The sequence below is a fragment of the Caloenas nicobarica genome, chromosome 4 (assembly GCF_036013445.1).
Source record: "Caloenas nicobarica isolate bCalNic1 chromosome 4, bCalNic1.hap1, whole genome shotgun sequence".
NCBI lineage: Eukaryota > Metazoa > Chordata > Aves > Columbiformes > Columbidae > Caloenas > Caloenas nicobarica.
Window position 1 is genome coordinate 35696488 of NC_088248.1, and position 21084 is coordinate 35717571.

At 36.9% G+C, this 21084-nt stretch overlaps 1 protein-coding gene across 8 annotated transcripts in view; it reads left to right on the forward strand.

Annotated features, from left to right (window-relative positions):
* RAPGEF2 (Rap guanine nucleotide exchange factor 2) overlaps window positions 1–21084 on the forward strand; it is a 188436-nt gene that overhangs the window by 61032 nt on the left and 106320 nt on the right. For all 8 annotated transcript variants that reach the window (XM_065633153.1, XM_065633149.1, XM_065633152.1 and 5 more), the window contains exons 3-4: window positions 1373–1429; window positions 15106–15189. In XM_065633153.1, coding sequence (XP_065489225.1) covers window positions 1373–1429; window positions 15106–15189 — 141 coding nt within the window. The remainder of the gene's footprint in view (window positions 1–1372; window positions 1430–15105; window positions 15190–21084) is intronic.

The following is a 21084-nucleotide window of genomic DNA, read 5'->3' on the forward strand; positions in this document are numbered from 1 at the left end:
TCAAAGATGGTCCAAAGAGTAGATCTAAAATACTGGGGAGGGGGAAAGGCTGTGGTACTCGCACTCGATTTTATTTCTGAGCAAACAGAATTCAGATATCAATTTTCTATTAATAATTTATGAATCGGGGTACTACTATAAGCCTGCCACTTCTGGACAGAAAAAGTATTATTTCTTAGTGGGCTGAATAAGTAAAGTCTTGAGAGTGATGAATGCTAAGGTAACTTTTGTGGCAGCCTGTTGGCTGTTGAAATGAATGATTGAGGAAGTGATGGGAAGTGGCAATAAGAAGCTTTTTAAATGTTACATCAAACCCAGACCAACTCTTCCAGGCCTCAGATAAACTTTTTTGAGGTGTTTTGGTTTTTTTTTTTTTTTTTTTTTTTCCTGCTCGAGCAGTGATTTCTTCAGCACTTTTGTTCGCGTAGGGTATAATTGCGGGCAGCCAGTCATTGGTGCACTGAGGTTCTGGTGACTGATCCTGTGAGGAATGAGAATTTCTTTCCCAAATTTAAATATAGTTCCTCATTTGAATGTTCACATGAGCCTCTTAGGCAAATCCCTGTCTGTCTGTCAAATAGGCTTGGTGTCTGCAGTCTGCTTCAGAGCCATAGAAAGTCCAAGGGAGGCGGTAGGGTCCATTTCCTTAAGGCAGTATACGGAAATGGCATGTTAATTTTTACACCAGGTTAACATTGCATTTCCTAATCCATGGTAAATTCTATTGTAGTTGCTCTCTATTATGTGACATTTGTCAGGCAGTGAAAATGAAAGTGCTTTAATTCTCCTTCCCCGCTCCGAGACAGAGGATTTTTCTGCGAGAAATTCTCTCCACTTTGAGCCCTCTGAGATTTCAACATTAAAATCTCATGGTAATTTTTAAGTTGCTGAATTTTAGCAAAATGAGAAGCATCGATTTACTGTGCAGTGTAATTTCTTGTTATATGTGTTGTGCTTGACTTGAAAATGGAAGCAGTTTCTATATCGTGGTATCTCTGATTAGTGTTACATATAATAAATTTCCATCTGTTTCTAAATTTCTGAATTGTTTCCTCATAAAGCAACTTCCTTTTGTTAGATCACTTTATAAGATTAGATCAATATCATTTTACCCTTTTAAAATAATTTTTTTATGGGAGCAATTACATCCAGTGTCCTAAATCAAATCTGATCTTGGATGAACTAATAACTTTAATGCTTAGACTTAACAATTTATTCCCTTAAATTAAAAATCAGCTTAGCTTTAAATTGAAGGTTAGTTTCTGGAAGTGCTGGGGGCAAATGTGGAAATGCTGACTAACTTTAGAAAGTGAAGTCTTTGTGACATTGATAGGAATCGTAATTAAAAATTACTTCTTTCCTTCTTTTTCAGACTGATGTGTGAAACTGTTAGATATGAAAGGCATGAAGCTAATGAAGTTCTGTACTAGTAAGTATTTCTGATTCCGTTCCTATGATGTTCAAGGATTTAATTCATTCTAGAGTGCATTAAAGACAGTGTTTAGTGCCAGCTCCCTTGCCCATTGCACAGTCTGTATACGAATAAGAGCCACTTCATTTTCATCATCAAGCAGTGGAGGAATTGGCTGGTGCCAGGCAAGGAGCTAAAAGTGATTCTCACTTGGTGAAGTGTGTTGTGTTAATTTTGTAACCAGTGAGATTATATAGAATTAGGGAACGTGGGATGCATTTGCGTTGGAATAAGTTGTCATTTAGTCTCACATCAATTTTGTCAAAGTAGTAGCGACCAGCTTTTCGTGCCAGAGGTGCCAAATCGACATATCTGACATTATAATTAGCAAGGATGTGATCTAATGTCAGGTCTGATCTACAGTAGACATCTGAGGATTGCAATTGCTTTGTTTATGCAAACAACTCATTAAAACAAAAGGTTTAGCAGCTTTTCACTTACTGCAGCTAAGCCAGATTCTAAATGAAGATTTTTCTGGGTTGCCTGGTATCATTTGAACATTTGTGCATACAAAAAATGCCTGTGTATCCTTTATTTTATCCATGTGTATTTTTTCCCCGATGTTGACCGTCAGGATGAAGATGTGATTGAACAAACTTTAATGCTAAGCCTTGAACACTCAGCAAAGTTTAATTAATGTCTAATGAAACCTAGTAATCAGTTATGTAGGGAAATGCACAAGATCAAAATCTATAGATGGATAGATAATTTTAATTAGACCAATATAATCTTTATTCATTTTACAGACAAATTTGCTAGTGACCATTGTGTTTGTGATTTGTCCTTTTCTAGGCAGTTGGTTTGTGTCCATTATGTTCTAGAGTTTTTTAGACCCACTATCTTGGCTCATTCTAACTGTTGGTTTAAATTTGAATTAAATGCTGAATGAATCAAGACTGCTAGTTATGCATATACCCAAGGCAGGCAAAAGTTACCAGGAGATAAGTGCCTGAGAAAATACAATGTACAAACAGAAAATTGTGAAATCTGGGTTAACCTGAAGTGCTTTTTGCTATTATTTTGCACTGATTTAGTTTGTCACTCCTTTCATATGACTTCATCTTCACTTTGGTTGTTTGCTTGTCATTCCTATTTAGTTGCTTCTTGACATTTTTTTTCCCCATGATTTATTTAGTAGATTTAATGGGCAGTTTGGCAGTTCCTGGATATAGATGCTGATGCAAAATGTGCTTGCTCTGGCATTTCACATCTCTGATTTAATGTTTGATGGGCTAAACCTGAAAGTTAACACTGAATATTTTATTAAAAAAAAAAATCAGTATTTCAAAGCCAGTAATATATGTTCTGTTTCTCTGAGTTGCATCTTTACATTTTATTTTAATGGACAATTTGACATCTATTTGGTAAGAAGATCCCATGGAACATGCAGTCTAATTTCAGTATTCTATTTTATGATAATAAACTTGGAGGAGTCCTTTATTTGTTTCACAAATTCAGCAAATGTATTGAAGATGTATTCTTCTAAAAACCAAAATTCCAGCTTTACAATATACATGTTTGAAAAAGTTCTTTGCGTGCTACAGGAGAGAAGCAATGTGATAGCCAGGTTAGAATCAATCCATGCAGTTAGGATCTGCAGAAAATGAGTTTGGAAACCTAAGGTTTGTGTGTTGTCGGTTTGGTGTGTGTTGGTTTTTGTGTGTGTGTGGTGTGTGTGGGTTTTTTTTGTATTTAAAAAAAAAAAAAAAAAAGCTCTGATTTGAACTCTTAAGTTACAACTACTTCCCTCTCTGCCCCCCCTGCCCCCAGTGATGGTATGACTTGCACTGAAGTCTGAAATGGGGTGCTAATTTTCTTTGTTCATTAGAAAAATCTATTAAAATAGCTGCAACTGTTGGAGCTGTTAATTGACCTGTGTGTGTGACCTCTCTGAAGCATAACTTGATGTCTCAATGCAGATAAGCTAAATCCTTATCTCTAAATGCCAACATGAAAATGAATACAGTTACTCTGTTTATTTGCTCAAATTTTTTTCATTCTGAAAATTTTGTTCATACCTGCTCTGCTTATGAAAAGGTACATTTCTATTACATGCATGCAATGCTGAAGATAATTGTCTGCATTAAGTACAAACATAGCAATTTTCTTATCCTTCATTAGAAAAAAAAAAGTTGTTAATTTTCATAGTATCTCTATAAATTTTTTTTTCATGGCCAAAGGGATAAAGTGGAGCACGTTGTCTAGAATTGGCTCATCTCATCTGCATTTACTTTACTGTCAGTGGGTATACATGGTAGTGACAAATTCTCAAACCCTACGGCTATCTCGCTGTTTAAATGGAAACTGGGTTATTAAAAGTGGCAGTTCAGCTCGAGTTATTCTTCATTTGCCAATCATTCTACTACTTTGGTTTGATGGGAAGTTAACAATAAAAGGGCTTAAAACCTGCAAGGCAAAATTTCAGAATTGAGGTTTACTTGACACACATACCTGAGATTTTTTTTTTTTTTACCTGCTACCTTTATTAAAATCTACTTAAAGATTCCATTTAAAAAAATACTTAGTTTGGTCACTTGATATATATTTTATCAATAGTTCAAAGGCAAAAAAAAAAAAATCCAATCTGCATAATAGTCATTCTTGACATTTCCAGCACTAAGTTTCTAGTCATCATTTTCTTTGGAAACCAAAGTGTTTGCAGATTTGTAGAGAGTGTGTATACCTCTTGACAGCTGAACACAATTTTTCAGATAAAAATTGAAATGTTTGCTATGATGGCAGAGAGGAATCTTTGGCAATAAATGTTTTGCTTATAAGCAAATGAAAATGTCTCCAATAAAATAAGCACCTCTTTTTTCCCTTCTTTAGTCATACAGGGGCTGTATATGGTTTTCAGCAATGCTGTTTGATATTCTGTCTGTATGCATTAGTGGTGCTTCGCTTACTGTAAGAAAGTCTTGTGTGTCTTTAAGCTTCTCTTACTCTCTTCTCTAAAGCTACTGGATTGGCAGAAAATGTTTTAAGTTTTGATGACCTCCTGTCCGCAGTAATTCAGTATTAAAACCTCATGTGTTTCTGAATGGCCATGCTGTAGCACAGAAAATTTTGTGATCATGTTCCCTTTACTTTCTGAGCAATTTAATCTGGAACGAACTTAAATGTGCTTATAATGTTTTTAAAGAATACAGAGGAAACTCTAACCCAGGTTATTGTAAAATAAAGTGTATTTTTTAGTATTTTAGAGAACCTTCCAATAAAGCCTGATAGTGTACATGCTCCTACCTCCGACATGTCCCTTCTGGGAAGACTGCAAGAAGTATATTTTGGGTTTAAGCTCTTGAAACAGAATCACACCGTTCAGTTTTGTCTTGCTTTCTTCTTCATTCCTCACTTTTCATACAATCTAGGATGAAAAACACCCACTTAAGACTGTAGTGCTTATATTGGGGCGAGGGGGGGATATGAGAAGTAGAGAAGGCTACAAAAAGAATAAAGATATGTAATTTCAGCTGGTCTTTTGGGATATTTCCAAGTTTTGAGTTAAGTTTGCTGGTCCAGTAGCTGTAATATCACTGTCTAGATTTAGCCAGATTTTCTGAGTTACATCCCAAGACACAAAATTCTTGTTTTGAGCTAACCGCGCGGCCTTCTCCAGAGCTGGCTTGGCCCAGCTGCTGAAGCCTGAACTGAAAGAAATCTGGAAAGGAAAAAAAGGAGCATGACTTTTTGGTTGCTACTGAAATTCTTCTGGTTTTCTTAGATGAAAATGTTGGCATCTTTCCTGAGGTGGAGCAGAATGTCTGAGGGCATTTGCTTTGCGTAGCTTTGGGACAGGTTGCGTTAGAGGATCGCCCAAAGGCCCCGGGGAGGTGGGCTCTGGGCAGGGACTAGCAGGGAACTTCCTCAGGAGGGTGTTCTTCCCGAGGAGATGTGCTGTCATCTCCCCATGTTTCAAACTTTGCACAAAAAGTCAAGTAGGGATTTTTGGATGTAGCTGTGAAGTGTCTGGGTGTGTCTTAGCTAGATATCCAAGCTGTAGTTTTATTTGCAGCTGTGAGTCTAGGTAATTAACATACAGTAGTTCTGAGCAAGGACAGGTGAGAAATAGATCTATGATTAGTCTTTAAGAGCAGGACTCTGAGAGTCAAACTTTAAGTCCTACAGCGAAAGTGACATTTAGGGAATTCATATTTCTTTCACAGTGGTGTATTGCCCTGAAGACCCTCAGGAGGATAAAAGAAGCAAAAAGCAATGCCAAAGTTGCCATACTTTTCTGTGTAGCCTGACTTAATTGTGTGATGAAATGCAACAAAAATGAGCTAAAAGCTGCTTCTTTAGCTGTTGGTGCATGATTTTTAATCAGCTCTGTAGAGACGACCTTGCTGAAATTTGTATTCTGTCACACACATTTGTGTTATGGAGTGCTTTTATGTTTCTATACATGTTCGAGAAGTTTTATGATAGTGGTATCATAAACCCAAGTTATTTTGTGTAGATACAGTACATGTGATCTATAGCTATATATGTTTGTATCTTATAGATATAAAATTTAAAACCTAAAATGTTACAGAAAGGAATTTCTAGAGAAGGGTATGAGGATCAAGCTGGTGTTTCCACTAATGATATTCTAAGTTATCAGTAAAATTATTCCCTTGTATACTTTAATACTTTTTACCAGAATTCATGATTTTTGGATAGGATGCACTTGTTCATGGAGGCTTGGGTCACATTTCTGCATTTACTGTCTTTGTTTACTGAATGTTCTTGACTTCAGAGAGCCCCTATAAAAGATTTCTTCCCTAGTTTTATAGAAATATGACATACTTCAAAAATTATTTAAAATGCTCTGAATAAACAGTAAACTCAGAATATATTTGTTTGAAGCATCTCTCTGGGTGAGCATCCTAATTTTCAGGTAGGCCTCTACAGGCAATATATAAATTCTGCTTGTGCATCCATGGGTTTGTGTGGAAGTAATGCAGCAGAGCAGTGTATTTAGAAGAAGAAATGCTACAGCAGGGCTGGTCTCTCTCTTTTTTTTTTTTTTTTTTCCTTCCCTAATCCTTTAAGTATTCCTAAAGGTGTATTGCACCTTCTGATAGCTGGGCAGTTGCCAGGGTAGTGTTGGGATACTGCCAGTTCTGCACTGCAGTAAATCAGGAACTTGAATTTATACGTTGTGTTGTGGATACATTTTCTGTGAGGAATTTCTTAAGCAATGTGTATCATTAAAACAAAGACTGAATCAAGGCTTCTTAATAGTGTCAGTGGTCAATGTTTACAATCTGTTAGCTTTGCACAGCCAGTTCCAAACTTCTGTGTTATTGTTTGACCTGATTTTGAGAGTTCTTTGAATGAAGACTAAAGTAAAGTTTTTCTTGAGGGGATTTTAATTTGCACCTTTTTTTAGTGTAAATGTTTCACTAAAACCTATCATGCTTTTGTTGTTGTTGTAGTTTTGAGAATAAAAGCTTTGATTTTGGAGAAATCTGGCTAAGATTTTATAGCAGAATTCTCTGTCTTGATTGACCTTGGAATATTTTGAATCGTTTTATTTTATTACATCTGTCATAGTTTTCCTGATGATTTAGGAGACTAATTCTCTTTCTGAATTTCTCTTCTGATATCAAGGGCTAATTCACTATAGAAGTTTAATGACAATAGGTCAATTAGCTTGTGTATGTATCTTTGCATAATGTATTTATTGGTTGCCTGTTTAATCAGCAGTCTTAGTTATTGACACTGCAATAATCTCTGATTTGACTGAATTTTCAGTTTTATTTTACTGATTCTATTTCAGAAGTGGAAAAAATACAAATAAATTACATAGTCTACAGAAAAAAACATAATTCTGATTATTTGTTTTCACTGAAGAATTATTTCTTGGCTACATTCTTCTTTTTCTCACTCTTGCTACCAGGAGACAAGACACCAGTTTTCATCTCGTGTCTATTAATAAAAGAAAATCATGGAAATGTGTACTTTAAGATGTTTTTTTGGGTGAAAATTAGAAGTTCTAAATTTTGAGTTATCAGTTTTACTACTGGATATATTTTAACTTTTTCTTACATTTAGAGTGAAGACTAGGGGTAAGAATAAATGTAACTTTAAAGTGTTCATTTATTTAAAAAAAAAAAAAGTATTTGAACATTGTATGTGGCTGATGCATTAATTACCCAATCTGTTTTATTTCTGTGTTTGGGATACACTTCTTAATGTCATCAAGAGCATCTGAAGTGTTCTGGCAGATGTCAGGTAACTGCTTAACTAGCTTATTAAGGAGGGTTGTAGGCATTGCTGACAACGTGAGTAAATGGTTTTATGATTATTCTGAATGTTACAATAATACAATACTAGTGGTCAGGATCTTCTGGCAATGAGATGTTTGCTTGAGAGAACAGTTAAACTTAAGGACCTGTTTGGCATCCCAAGGCACTCCAGGGCTACTGTCTAATTGTGGCAATTGGTATTAAATTAAACTACCTATAGCTTTCAGCACACAGAGGATAACTGAAATGAGCAAAGAGAAACAGACAGATTAATCTGCTGAAACAAGATCCTATGGAGCGTACGCTTGCAGAGCAATGTTCTAATTCCTTCTTGTGTAGTAGTCAAATGCCTGAAAGAGGTCCCAGTTCTGACATGTCAAGTTTTCATTGTTTCTGTTCCTCTCAAGTGGAAATCTGGGAGCAGGAGCAATATCTGTTCTGAATTAGTCTGTGTTTACGTTCTGAAATTTATTCAACTTTTAACAACATTGAGTATACATTTTCAAGAAAATATAATCTGCTAGGTACATTTTGGTTTGTAATATAAGCTCTTTTATCAAAATAGTTACAAATGTTATAGCTTGTAGGAATGGTACTATATCCAATTTAAATGTAAATCTTGAATCTTTCAGTGGCTGGAATTTTAGCGATTTATGGAGAGAATAATTCTAGCTCCTTCATAACCAAGAAATTGTTCTACTTATGAAGTAGCTTGGACCAGAAGGTGGTCAGAGAGGCAAATTCTTCTATTAGCATGTTATTTCAAGTCCAAGTGTGGAATTTGGCACTGAAGTGATGTCTTATTTGACAGGATTAAAACATGTTTGACAGTAGCCAGCATGAAGACCTGCAAGATCTTGCCACTGTACATAGTTATGATGTTCATTATCCTAGTTGAACCAAATGTGTGCACAAGTAAGCATGTGCTAAATATGGTTCATTATTCCAGAGATTTTAGTAGTGCTACATCTTATCTTAATGAGAATGACAAGTAAATGGATCGCTGTGGGTAAAATATAACTATTTCTAAAGAAGTTCTAAAGGAAAGTGGTGCATCAGGGCTTGTTTAGGATAGGGGAAGACTTACGAGAGATGCTGTGGATATTTGAGATTTATTTGGTCTTTCAGCAGGTTGACTTAAATCTTTATTGTAGTTGAATATTTTGGAAGGTTTTACAGCATCTTATGTGATCAGGAAATCTGACGGCTAGTGTGAACACCTGTGCTACTGTAGATGGATGCCCTTTAGAATCAGTGTGTGTGGAGATGTGGCGGATTCAACGGGGGAACATGGACTGAAACGAATTATTTTTTGTGCATAATTTCTTTGATATGCTGTTAATATTGATTCGGATTCGTAGTTACAAACCTGGTGTACAAGTGCTACACATTGCGGTAAATAAAAATAACTGTAATTAGGAAATAAAACTTAAATTTTCATTAGTGTGTGTGTAACTAGTTGGGATCTGGGAATAAGAAGCTGCCACTTCCAGTGGAGTAGATAATTCACAGCATGAAGAGTTTGATAGAAATGCTGAAGGCTCTGAGAGAGCCTGCAAACTTCTTGGATCTTGGCAATCCAGAGCTTTAGAAAAACTTCCTAATTTTTGAACTCTGACTACCTCTGAGGTCTCAAAGAACAATCATATTCTAGAGGATGTAAAGACTTGAGTCTGAAAATACTGTCTAACCTTATCAACGGTGACAGCCAGGTGATGTCATCTTAGGCTATTGCATAATTATGGAACTGAAGTTTCCAAATAGAACAGTTAGAGTGACAGCTATGAAGTTACTTTGCAAAGTTCTGTCTTCAGTTTTTGGGTCACTTTCAAGGCTGAGAGGGCTGCTGTCTGGCTGCAGGTTGTAGTTGTGTAAAAGGACTACGCCAAGGCAGCTGGGGAGGAAAATGGGAAGGCATTGCAATCCAGTTTCTGAATTTCCGTTCCTAGCTCCCAAACTGGCATAAAGCATGCTGTCTTGCATTCTGGGAAATTAAATATAAATTCCCCAGGAAATCCCCTGCTCTCAAAAGTGCTCTAACATTCGGGTCAAGATTTAAAGTAGCTTTATTTGAATTTCGTACAACTAACTGAGGCAAGTGCAGATTACGAATAAAGTCTGCTTATTGGTGACTGTTTTGGTATTGGTGTTCGGTTTTGAACCACTTTAAGGTTGCTGCTAGAACCTGAGTATTCTGAAAACTTCATCAACAGGTAGCTCTATCATAGCAGTTATAAAACAATGTTAAGTCTTGGTACCCAAGTCCTTTTGTTGTTGTCTTCACAGAATACAAATCCTATCTTGTGTTAAAGATCTCTGTTCTTCTGCTTCTTACTTTTAAGATTTAGGTTTTTTCCTCTGCACGGCAGGCAAATGCTTCAAGTGCATGTAGACAAAGGGACATTAGTCTAAAGCTGGTGTGACAAGAGCAGTTACAGTTGTAGTGGAGCTGATGCCTTGAATCTGGCCGTAGGCCTGTTGGTTCTGTGAAGGATGGATGGAAGTTTGTGTCACCAAGGTTTCACTGGGGCTGTCGTTGGCTTTAATATAGCTAGGACAGAAAGACTATGCGTATTGATTTTTGTTCTTCTGACTGCCCTTTAATGTGTGACTTCAGGACAAATTGCCTGTGTCATCTTACTTTCTAAGTAATAAATCTTGTTTTCTGTAACTTGGGGAAGTGAAATAGTTGTGCTGCATGTAGCAGGCAATACAACTTTAACAGTACTGAGTTTCATCCAGATGAATACCCAGAACAGTAGATAAGCTGGAAAAAGAAACAAACAAAACCCAAATAATCCTGAGAACCCCCCACCAGTCTTAATTTGAAGCAATGCACTCCATCACTTAAGGCCAACAGATAAAGCAGTTTCTTGCCTGCGAAGATAATCTGTGGATGCCTGCTTAGAAATGTGTCAATAACTTCCGATTTCAAGTATTTTCACTCCTGCCGTGCATGCAGCCTTGCAATACTTGGGGGAGGGTGAGAAGGGGAACTCAAAACTAGATAGAAGTGCTGTTTGCCTGGGTTGGGGGGCTTTGCCTTCAGCCTGATGTGGATTGTTCACTGCAGCTCCCAGTCCCCCAGTGTCTGACAGCTGCTTCTTTAGTCATGGTGATTGGGGTGAATGGCACTGGCATCCTTACAGAAGTAGAAATTGAAAAGATCTTGCGGAAGCAAATGTCTTTCCTTTCTATATCAACTTGACTGACAGGTGCTACTGGACTCTCCCCTCGACTATCCCTTGACAAAACAGCCAAATGTCCCTCTAAGGATGCCTTTGAGGGGAAGTCATCAGCATCTATTCTGCTTCAGCTAATTCTGGATGAAGTGCTTACACACACTTAATACCCTCCTGCAAACCCAGTCAGGGATGTGTCCTGTCCACAAAAGAGCCCTTTTTAGCACAATTTATTGTCATCCCTTTAACAGAAGAAATATCCCGAGAAGGACAAATACAAGTTTTTATGATAGATACCACTGTGGACTGCCAGTGGTAGACAGTATTCTAGCAGTGAAAGAAAAACTCCTTCATTAGACTTAGATTTATTGTCTAGAATTCAATTTTGATATTTAGAAGCAAAGTGTAAAATGTGATTGCAAAGAACCTTTCAAATGCAAGTATTCTACATTGGGTAAAATGGTATTTGCACAAGTCCTCGTGTGGCTTGAAAAAGTGCTTTAGTAGTTCAGTGTAGGCTGATTCTGCAGTTCCTTCTGTTGTTCATTACAGGCACAAAAGTCCTGAAGAACGCAAATGCATTGTTGATAAACAGATGTCAAGTATAGGACAGAAAACACGGAAGCTTGATTGAAAGCCACCTGATGTTTGAATAGGATTGTGGAAAGCCCAGGGTCCTTAAAATGAAAGAATTGCATGTGGTTTGTGTAACAGCACTGTCTAGCAAAAGCTGGCTGCCAAATGGCTTTGAGGCTTAATTCTAAAAAACTGCAAGTGTAGCAAGTGTTGAGAAGTGCAAGAGTTAAATTTGTTTTCATATGAAAGGAATAAATCCGTCTTTCATTTGCCTGTACCGTTTCTGGAGGGAAGCATGTGTCTTCTGGGGGAAGGAATGTATTTTTTATAGATGTGGGTTTTCTTAAGATGTTTTGTTCGAGACTATATTAAAACACTAGTAGAGCTGTAAGGGTGAAGAGAATAAAAATCCATCCGTCAGTGTTCTTTGCTCTTGAAGACTGTCTTGGAAATATTATTATGTCTTGGCTGGCAATGACAGTTTAAAAGAATACACAGTGCATTTCGGGGAAGATACTTTGGATGCAAACATATTCTGTGGTAACCTTTCACTATTGTGGTACAACAGTACTGAAGTTGTTTTTTCATTTCTTTCGTTGGGTTGAGTACAGTAGAATGGTTTGTGCACGACATGATACAAGTACCGTAGAGCTTAGAAAGTCTCAAATATGACTGCAAAAATAAAAACAGTTATCAAAGTACACATAAAACAAAACGAAAATAAACCTAATCAGATGGTATTCGTTAAGTTTATTATTTTATCAGCACTTTCAGCTGTTGAATGAACAGATGCTTGTTTTGATTATATATAAAGTGGATGAAGTATGAAGTTTATGACAGATGAGTGAGAAGGAACAACAACTGCTTAAGAGCTAACCTGAAGGGAAAGTGGACAAACCCATGAACTGGTAAAAAAATATAAAACTGAGTTGGATGATTAACTGAGTGAAAAGACCTGCTGTGTGTGATCAAACAAGAAAAAATTAAACCACTGTAGTTAAATGTATAATCATTATAGCTGTTTGCTAAATGATTCAAAGGGAGATTCAAAAGTAGCATTAAGATGAATTTGAATATTGAACATATTGGCTGATGCTTGTGAAAGCCAGTGGCTGCCTTTCTCTTTGCAGATAAAGATCTCCAATGAGAAAAGATAGGTAAAGCCCCTTAAAAATAGATGATTTCACACGAGGATTTAAAATAGTTAATCAGCTCTCAAAGGAGGAAAGAAAAAAAAGTTTGTGTATTATTAAGTTAGCAAAAGTTAAAATATTTTATTATTGTTTTAAATACATGGTTTTAATTCTTGTTTCTATTACTTTATTCTTGGAAATGGCTTTCTGTAAAAGTATAAACAGATCTAGATTACTTTTGCTTTAGAGTCATAAAGCCAGATGAGGTTCTTTTCTGTCAGACTACACTTCTATACATAATCAAACTCCCAGTTTTTAGGAAGAAACCAAACCAAATCAACAAAACAACAAAACCACAAAAAAACCCCCAAACAAAACCACACATACACAAACAACCCAAACAAAACACAACATAAAAATATCTAATAAAAACCCACTGTAATCCACATGGAAAAATTATCACTGGCATCCTCATAGAATTACTTCCCAGCAACTTGGAAAGTCACTCAGTCTAACAGCCAATGCTAAGAATGTCAATTTTAGAGACTTTTAACTATGATAATTAGTGCAGATTACTTGTATTTAGATTGTTGTCTCTGGTTTTACACAGATGCCAAAAAACCCAACAGACTTGCAGTTCAGCAGCAATGCTGGCTATATGCCTGGCAGGGTAGGACTCATTTTGGGGGGAAGAGTGTTTGAAGATGTGTGGCTTAACTCAGGTGCATGTTTATACTTCTTAGAATGATATTTCCTTTTGAAGTGGTGGTTTTCTTGAGTTTATCTGCTCTAACCTGGTTCTCTGTCCTTATGGACAGTGTTGATTATTCTAAAATAACAAGATTGAGGACAATACAGGTCCACATGAGAAGCAAGCATGAGAAGCACACTTCAGAAAAGGCAGCTTGGTGCACGTCAACTATGTAAATCAAAATTTTTGTTGTTTAAGCAGTGTCACAGTGTTATCACTTCATTTGCTATTGTTTATCAGTATAAAGAAGTATTTTCTGAAGTCTCCATTTTGAAGATATTAGGTTTTCACTGATCGGTAGGACTTCGGTGGTCAGGTCACAGGCTGGTAGAAAAGAAACATAGGCTGCATCATCTTAGTTCGTATTCTTTGCCATAGATTGTGTCCTCAATTTCCTCTGTTAATTATCCATGTTTCTGATGTTTGTCCTTTCTCTCATGGTTATATTACAATGGAAATGGAGCACGTTTTTAGATTGGATGGCTTGCTGTTTTGCTCTCTACTGCCTTAGGCCAGCTCCCTCCCCCTAACTTCAACTTTCCTTTCACAAAGTGCAATACAGTGAGTGCTGAGGAAATAGCACTCTTGTTTTGAGGACCCTGCTGTATAGGTACTCCTTAAATTGAAGTACTTCAAATGAGAAAACACGGTGCTAACATGTACATAGCCTACTTATATTTAAGATTGGGTTTTAATACTACGCTGTCATTGTCATTAAAAGATGTGGGCTGTTCTTGCTTGAAGTTAGAACTAATTGTTGCTAGAGATTTGAGACATGTAATTTAAAAAAATGATGGTGCTACAGATTAATTAAGTAATCTGCATCTCAGTGTCACTAGGGACGTGGTTTTCCGATAAGAATGCTCATGCAGTTCTTAATGGCATACTTGAATCCAATTAGTGAGTGTCTTTGGAAGAAGCAGAAGTGGTAAAAACTGAAGTACAGATATTCTCAGTGTTAACTCTTGAAATGGCACAAGATTTCTACCGCAGCTATTTCTAGTAACCTTAAAATATTTTATTTTCCTGTCTAAACATGATTTGAAGTTGTCCAAGAAGAGTCTAAGCCTATGAAAAGGGTTTTGTATTTCTCAAGGAGCAAGATCTGAATCTACAGTAGGATGAACTGGGCCTGCATGACAAAGTCCTCATCTAGTTCCTCTATGGGATGAAGAGAGGGGGAAAGAAACTTTGTCCCTTTTATTGGGAATTTATTCTTGTGCCAGGAACAGGCGTGAAAGGGGCAGCGTGTAATAGCAGCAGATAAAGTTGATTAACAAATCTGATATAGTTATCCAATACTGTTTTACCTTGTGGGAAGATAGACTGATGCTGAAAGAGAAATTTCTCTCTTGAAAAAAGGATGAAGAAGGAGATGGCTAGAATTGGGAAGGGAAGCCTTATTTATAGAGGGGAAGATGCCACACTTCTCTTCAGCAAGAGGAAAGTAGTGGATTTGACAGAATACAATATATTTACAGTATATTGACTTTCAATTATATTTTGCAGGATTTGTGCTGTAACTGAATTAACAAATATATGTTTTTTAAAAAATGAAGTAAATGAAATGAGGCATTCTAATAATGTATATATTTGCAGGTGAAAATTAAATAGTTTGGAATTGTTTTGTAAATGATTGAACTGTGGCTTCTGTGATTTTGAGCATTTTTGCCTCTGTTCTTTGTACTGCAAATTTGGTAGTGCTATGAGTAATTTAAATTAAGTGTCTTAAACTGTGTCCTTTTTTTTTTTTTTATTCCAGCCCTGATGATATTGGTACCTGTTGGTATATCCTGCTGTCTGGTTCAGTCTTTATTAAAGAATCTATGTTTCTTCCAAGGAGCAGGTATGTCAGCTATGAATGTACTACAGTCTGTATTTTCAACATAAATCATGAGATATAGAGAATTTTTAAAATCAAAAGGCAATGTCATATGCTTAATAAAACACATAAGTACACACATAAACACACTTTTCTTACCTTTACTAGCTGTGGCAATTGTTTTATGCCTGTAGCTAGAATTGAAAACCGACCATTGTAGACAGTGTACAAACATCCGAAGTGTCATGCAACTGCTGTCAATTTAAAAATAAAACCACCGAAACCCTGAAAAATGGAGTGAAATACCAAGTTCTTGTGAGTAATCAAACTTTAAATCACAGGATGCACTAGAGCATATGATGTTTTCCTGAGGCTTTACTTACTGTGCACAAGTCTTCAGTATATGTTTTAACATATGCTTGGATCATGTTAATGCCAGTTTTGCTACTTCGGTTTAAGGTTGTGCTTCATGTAATTTTGCAGTGAGGGGTGATGTTTTACATGGAAAAAGATAAGTCTGAGAGTGAGACACTCAGAACTTATATTGCTACTGTAAAAAGCTTCATTATTTCAAGCAATGGAAAAAATGCGAATGACTGTGAGGATTTTGGACGAAGGTGGCTGAGTTTGATCATTTTAGTGGAAGCAGAGCAGAATCACTTTAAAATGCTGGTTATATGCATATTCATTCAGACTGCTATAAAAGGATCCTTTGAAGTACATAGCATGTAATAAAGTCTGTGAAAGGCGGAATGAAAGAATGACCCGTCTCTGTATGGTATGATAAGAATGAAAACACCAGAAACTTCCTTACAATTTTAAACAGTAGAAAACCACTTCAGAGCTAGTGTTGGTTGGCATATGAACAATTAGATGTTCAAATCTGTCTTTCAGTGGGAGAGTGATGCTGGTCTTGGGACCTCCACTTGATGATGGTGGCATGTTCTTGGTGTAAGCAAGTGTGTTGCATCTGTAAGAGGACAGGCACTCCTGATAAAACGGTAAATTTGATGTGCCATTAAACAGTATATGCTAAAGGTGCAAAACTGTTTTTTGTGAAAAATAGCACAACAACAGATTATAGGATCCCTGCTGCAGGCAGATGGAAGAAAATTGTCCCATATGTCACCCATGAATAGGCAATGCCAGAAAAAAAGCTGGCAGAAAGTGCTACCTTTAGATGCCAGGAGAAAGGATATATGATATCTCAGTGTAGGGTGGTTGTATATAGCCTGGGGCAAGAATTTTCTGTTCCTTTGAGTTTCAGCAGTACTTGTGCTTCAGGCAGGTTTTGACACTTGATGGGAGGTGAGATTTAATAAGATAAACAATTAACTTGAGATTCTTCCTGGAAGAATGAACAGAAAATTACAGGTCCTGTGACTCTAAGCAGAGCACTTAAGGGCTGTTCACCTGGAGAAATTCAGAAATGACACCTGGGACAATGTTTGAGATCTTGGTGAATTGTGAGTGTGGAATTTGCCATTAAAAGAAGTTTCGTAGTTGTGGATGGGGTCAGCTGCCAAAGCTGGTGTTTTGGGAAAAAATCGTAAGAGAGACGATTTGTTAATTAGCAAATATAACATAAGTCTGTGAAAGCAAACTTAAGAAACTTTAATGGTGTAAGATACAAACTATTTCTGAAGAGCAAATCCAGAGTCATTCCAGTGAGATGCTTTGTTCTCAGAAGCTGTAGTTATTAAAGGTGAGGGCCTTATTTATACTTTATTTTAATTTAGGACAAGGCTAATCGGGATTTTTACTTTATAAGTGAGTAAGCTGCAATGTCTGGGCCTTGGGCTCATCCATGACTGAGAAACTTGGGAAAAGTGAGAGGACACCCAGGTTATCCCAATTTCTGATTTGGGATACTGGTAGGTAATAAGGGATTTTCTCTTCTTTTTTTTTTTTTTTTTTTTTTTTTTTTTTTTTTGATAAAGCAAAGGCTTGAGAAGAAAACTAAGTTGTTCAGCTTTACTTATGCTGCCGGTGAATTGCTCACAAGGAAATCATAAACTGCTCAGATATACAGACTGGGTAGAAGAGACGGATTAACAGCAATACTTAAGTAGAATTTTACACTTCTGTAGAAAAAAGGGAGTGAGGCCTCCTGAAAAGGTTGCTGTCCAGAAAGAACCGGTAGGATGGTATTTCAAAATGTAAAGAATAGTGTCAAAAGTGGGCAAAAGGGAGTTACTAGATAACTTTGCTTAAACTGGCTATTTATACACATACAGGGAATAATAGTTTCAAGAGCCTTTTTGAGAATTGCATCATTTGGGAGTCTTGAAGTCTTATTGCTGTTAAGATGAATTTGCTACGCTTTAGCAAATGGAGCATGTCCTGATGCATCATTGATATCAGGTAACAGGAAGAGACCTAAACATTGCCACTGAGAGATCATCTAAATTTGATCTTGTTTGGCCAAAACATTGTCATATGAATAAACTTATTGTAAATACATATTTAGATTTTTCTGGTGGTTTTTTTTTCCAGTTCAATCCATTTTATCTTTGCCCATCTAGAAAGCCACTAGGAAATAATTTTGCAGCATGTGAAGCTGGTGAGTAAGAGAGCAGGATGGAGCTGAGAAGTCTGTGTAGGAGCAGAAAGCAGGAAGTATGTTCCTTTCTCCAAATCTGAGCGACTCAAAATTCTTGTTTCCCTAACTTTCCCCAGAGCTTAGAGTAACCCATCCCTCCTGTCCCCAAACATCTCACCATCCAACACTCCTATTTTTTTTTTTCTACATTATAATTTTTCTCCCCCCCTTTTTTTTTTTTTTTTTTTTTTGTTCCCCATGCACCCTTTGCAGGGGTTCTCTGGGCTGCATCCAGCACTCTCAGTGGGGCCTTAGGAGCTGCTAGTCCTGCTCAGACTGTGGACTTCTCCTTGCCCATCCTTCTGGCTTTGTGAAGCTCAGCTTCACTGGATGATGGTTGGGCAGTACCTGGCCAAATTTAAAATATATTTGTGTGTTGTTACCCTCCCCTCCCAAATTTCAAGAGCTTTTGCTATTCTTCGTTGGATTTCATTCTTTTAAAATGTATGTCTGTATGTAAGCTAGGGTTAAAGTAGTACCTAGACAGGGTAATTCAGATAGCCCTAGTGAAAAAATCTGCCTGCAATCTGGGAGGTGTTTTCTGAGTCGTGCTGAATTCCATCCTACTCTTAATTTGGTGGCTGTTGGCATGTGAGCCTGTAAGGAATAGGATGGAGTGCTATCATCAGACTTAGAACTGCAACTTGGAAGTACCTTAATGTATTTGACTAGGTTTATTAGCTAATTTAGTTGCACTGGTTTCAGATACAGCATCTTCAAACTGGTTGGTGGATAACACTGGAAACATTCCTTTCTTGTCTATTTTATGTCAGGCAAACATGGTTGGTGTGTGTGGTTTTTTTTCTTTTTTTTTTCTTCCCCAAATCATTGTTTCCATGCTGCCTAAACGCATAAGAAATGACCACCTCCCTGCTTTCCCACTCAAACCAGAAATAAATAATAGTATAGCAGTCCAAAAATAAGCAGCTTTGTAATGTGCTATATTTGGTCAAATAGCTGCTAGTTGAAATAATTTGAAATGAGTGGCATAGCTGCCAATTTTAGCAAAGTTATATAATGTACTGACTGGCTTGTAAAAGTACTTGTAGCTAGCTACTTGACAAGTCTTTAACTCAAAATATGTTCAAGATTGAATATTGGAATACATGAAATCCCGAATCAAGTAACTTTCTTTGGAAAATGTAGCATCTAAACCACGTCTGTTTTGTGAAAACAAGCATGAGTAACGTATTATTTCCCTATTGTAATATATTTTAGCTTGTCTTGGTTCAAATGCCAAGTAAATAGTGTTCATAAGATAAGGCTGGATTTTAAAAGTTTACAATTCAGAGTTTTAAAGAATTTTGACCTGAACAATTAAAGCTGGTGACATAAAGTAAAGCTTAATCTTGTTCTCACATCTAATTTCTCTAAATTGCAACAGTGAAATTTATTCTGACAGGTTAATGTGAGGAGGATATTTTTTTCTCCCCATATTTTCCTGCTAACAGTTTTCATACTGATTGCCTTTCTTTAACATGGCAGGCATGTACTATGGTCAAACTAAACATTCTTTAATTCCCTGCTCCTACCACGACCTAGCACAAATCAACACTTGATCCCCTCGCCATTTCCACTGAGCATCTCTACCCTGAGGCAGTTCACATGATAGAATAAGGTTTATGTATGAAGTCCAGAAAATAAATGAGCAGAAAATACAATTCCCTGAAGATTGTCCTGCCTCTCCTGTGTTTTCATGGAGTCACTGGCAGCAGTAATGTGACAGTGCCTCAAAATATCATTAGGAATGGTCTCCAGCATCCCTAGGTCTGCTTCACGCTCTCATCACGTTTTCTCAGCTGCTTGGACTTCCCCTGTGGTTTTTGTTCTAGGACTTTGGTTCCAGTGTAAGTTTTACCATGGTCTTTCATCTTATCTGACTTGGAGCTGCATTGCAAAAACATCTCCTAGATCTCCCACAGCTAACCTTGTGCTTGCCCGTGGCCTCCACAACCAGAGGATGCAACTAACTCTTAGCAGCAACAAAACGCAGAATTGCTGGGCTGTTGTTTGGTGCTTGGGTTTTTCAGCTTTTCTCCTAGAATTCATCTGAGAACATCTGGGTGGTGTGTGCTGTGCTGCAATGCCAACTTGCCATATGCAGACCTGGCTTTGCACGTCTTTAACTACTTGTTCATCTACATTATTTCCTCTTATTTTCCTTCTTTACTGCCACACCCAACCAGTTCTCCCCTCATCACTTGATATGGCAATGGAGAGCTGCTCTCCGTTTGGCAAGTTCACAAATTTTACGTACGAGAGCAATTATTTAAGCTTTTTCCTCTAATTAAAAGATTGAGTTTTGAAGTTGAGAGAACATCCGTTTTTTCTCTCTTTAAAATGAAGAGGGATTATCTATTTAAATATTGATGATTTAGCCCTGTGGTCTTGCCTGTACTAAAACAACTTAAAAAATGGAATAGAATATCAAATTCTACTGGAGAGCGATTGAAAGAATTATGGACTTGTTTTGAATGTGTTTAAAGCAATAACAAAACTAATTTTGAGTATAAATGCTTTGTCCTTGTCCAAGTGTGTCCTGAGTAACTTAAAGTAACCTCTCAGAAGAAAATTTCTTAGGGATTTTGGCAGCTTTTTTTATTTTGACAGGTAATGCATGTGAGTATACTAGTGCTGGAGCAGAGCTCTTGGCTGGATACATGCATTTATACAGCTTTATGTATCTTGAAACATACTTCCTAGCTTTTGTGATGCCTAGGACACGCTGTTTGGTGTGGTTTACATACATCTGATGATACATTTATATTTTGAATAGAGAATGGGTTTTGATCAATCTTTTCAGTGAATAAAATTATATCGACAGCTTTAATCACAACCTTCTTTCAATATATGACCCTAATATACTTGCAATTCAGTGTTTGTTAATGGCTGTTGCTGGCTGAGATTGAGATAACAGAATGAAACCGGTGTTTTAGCTGAAATAGTGTACACAAATAAACCAAGATAAATTTTGAATTTTACTAAAAAAGGTGGGTGGTTGGTTGGGTTTTTTTTTTTTACCCTGAGTAGGAAACTGAGAGTTTTAGAACAAAGGATTTGGGGCGGCTTAAGGTTGTACTTTTAGGAGCTGCTGGTTTAGTTACTTAAGCTGCAGAGGGAGTTAATCCAGAGCTGTGCTGAACTTATTGAGCTTTTCTGTTTGAGTTTTGCCTGTGGCTAAGGATTTACAGTGTCACAATGAAAACACAAAGACTGTACGTTGGATCTTTGTAAAGAAAAATAACTCCCCAGGTTATGGTTTCAAGTCTGTTTAAGAAATTACGTGAAAATGTGTGCTTTGGTTTTTTAGTTTGCCC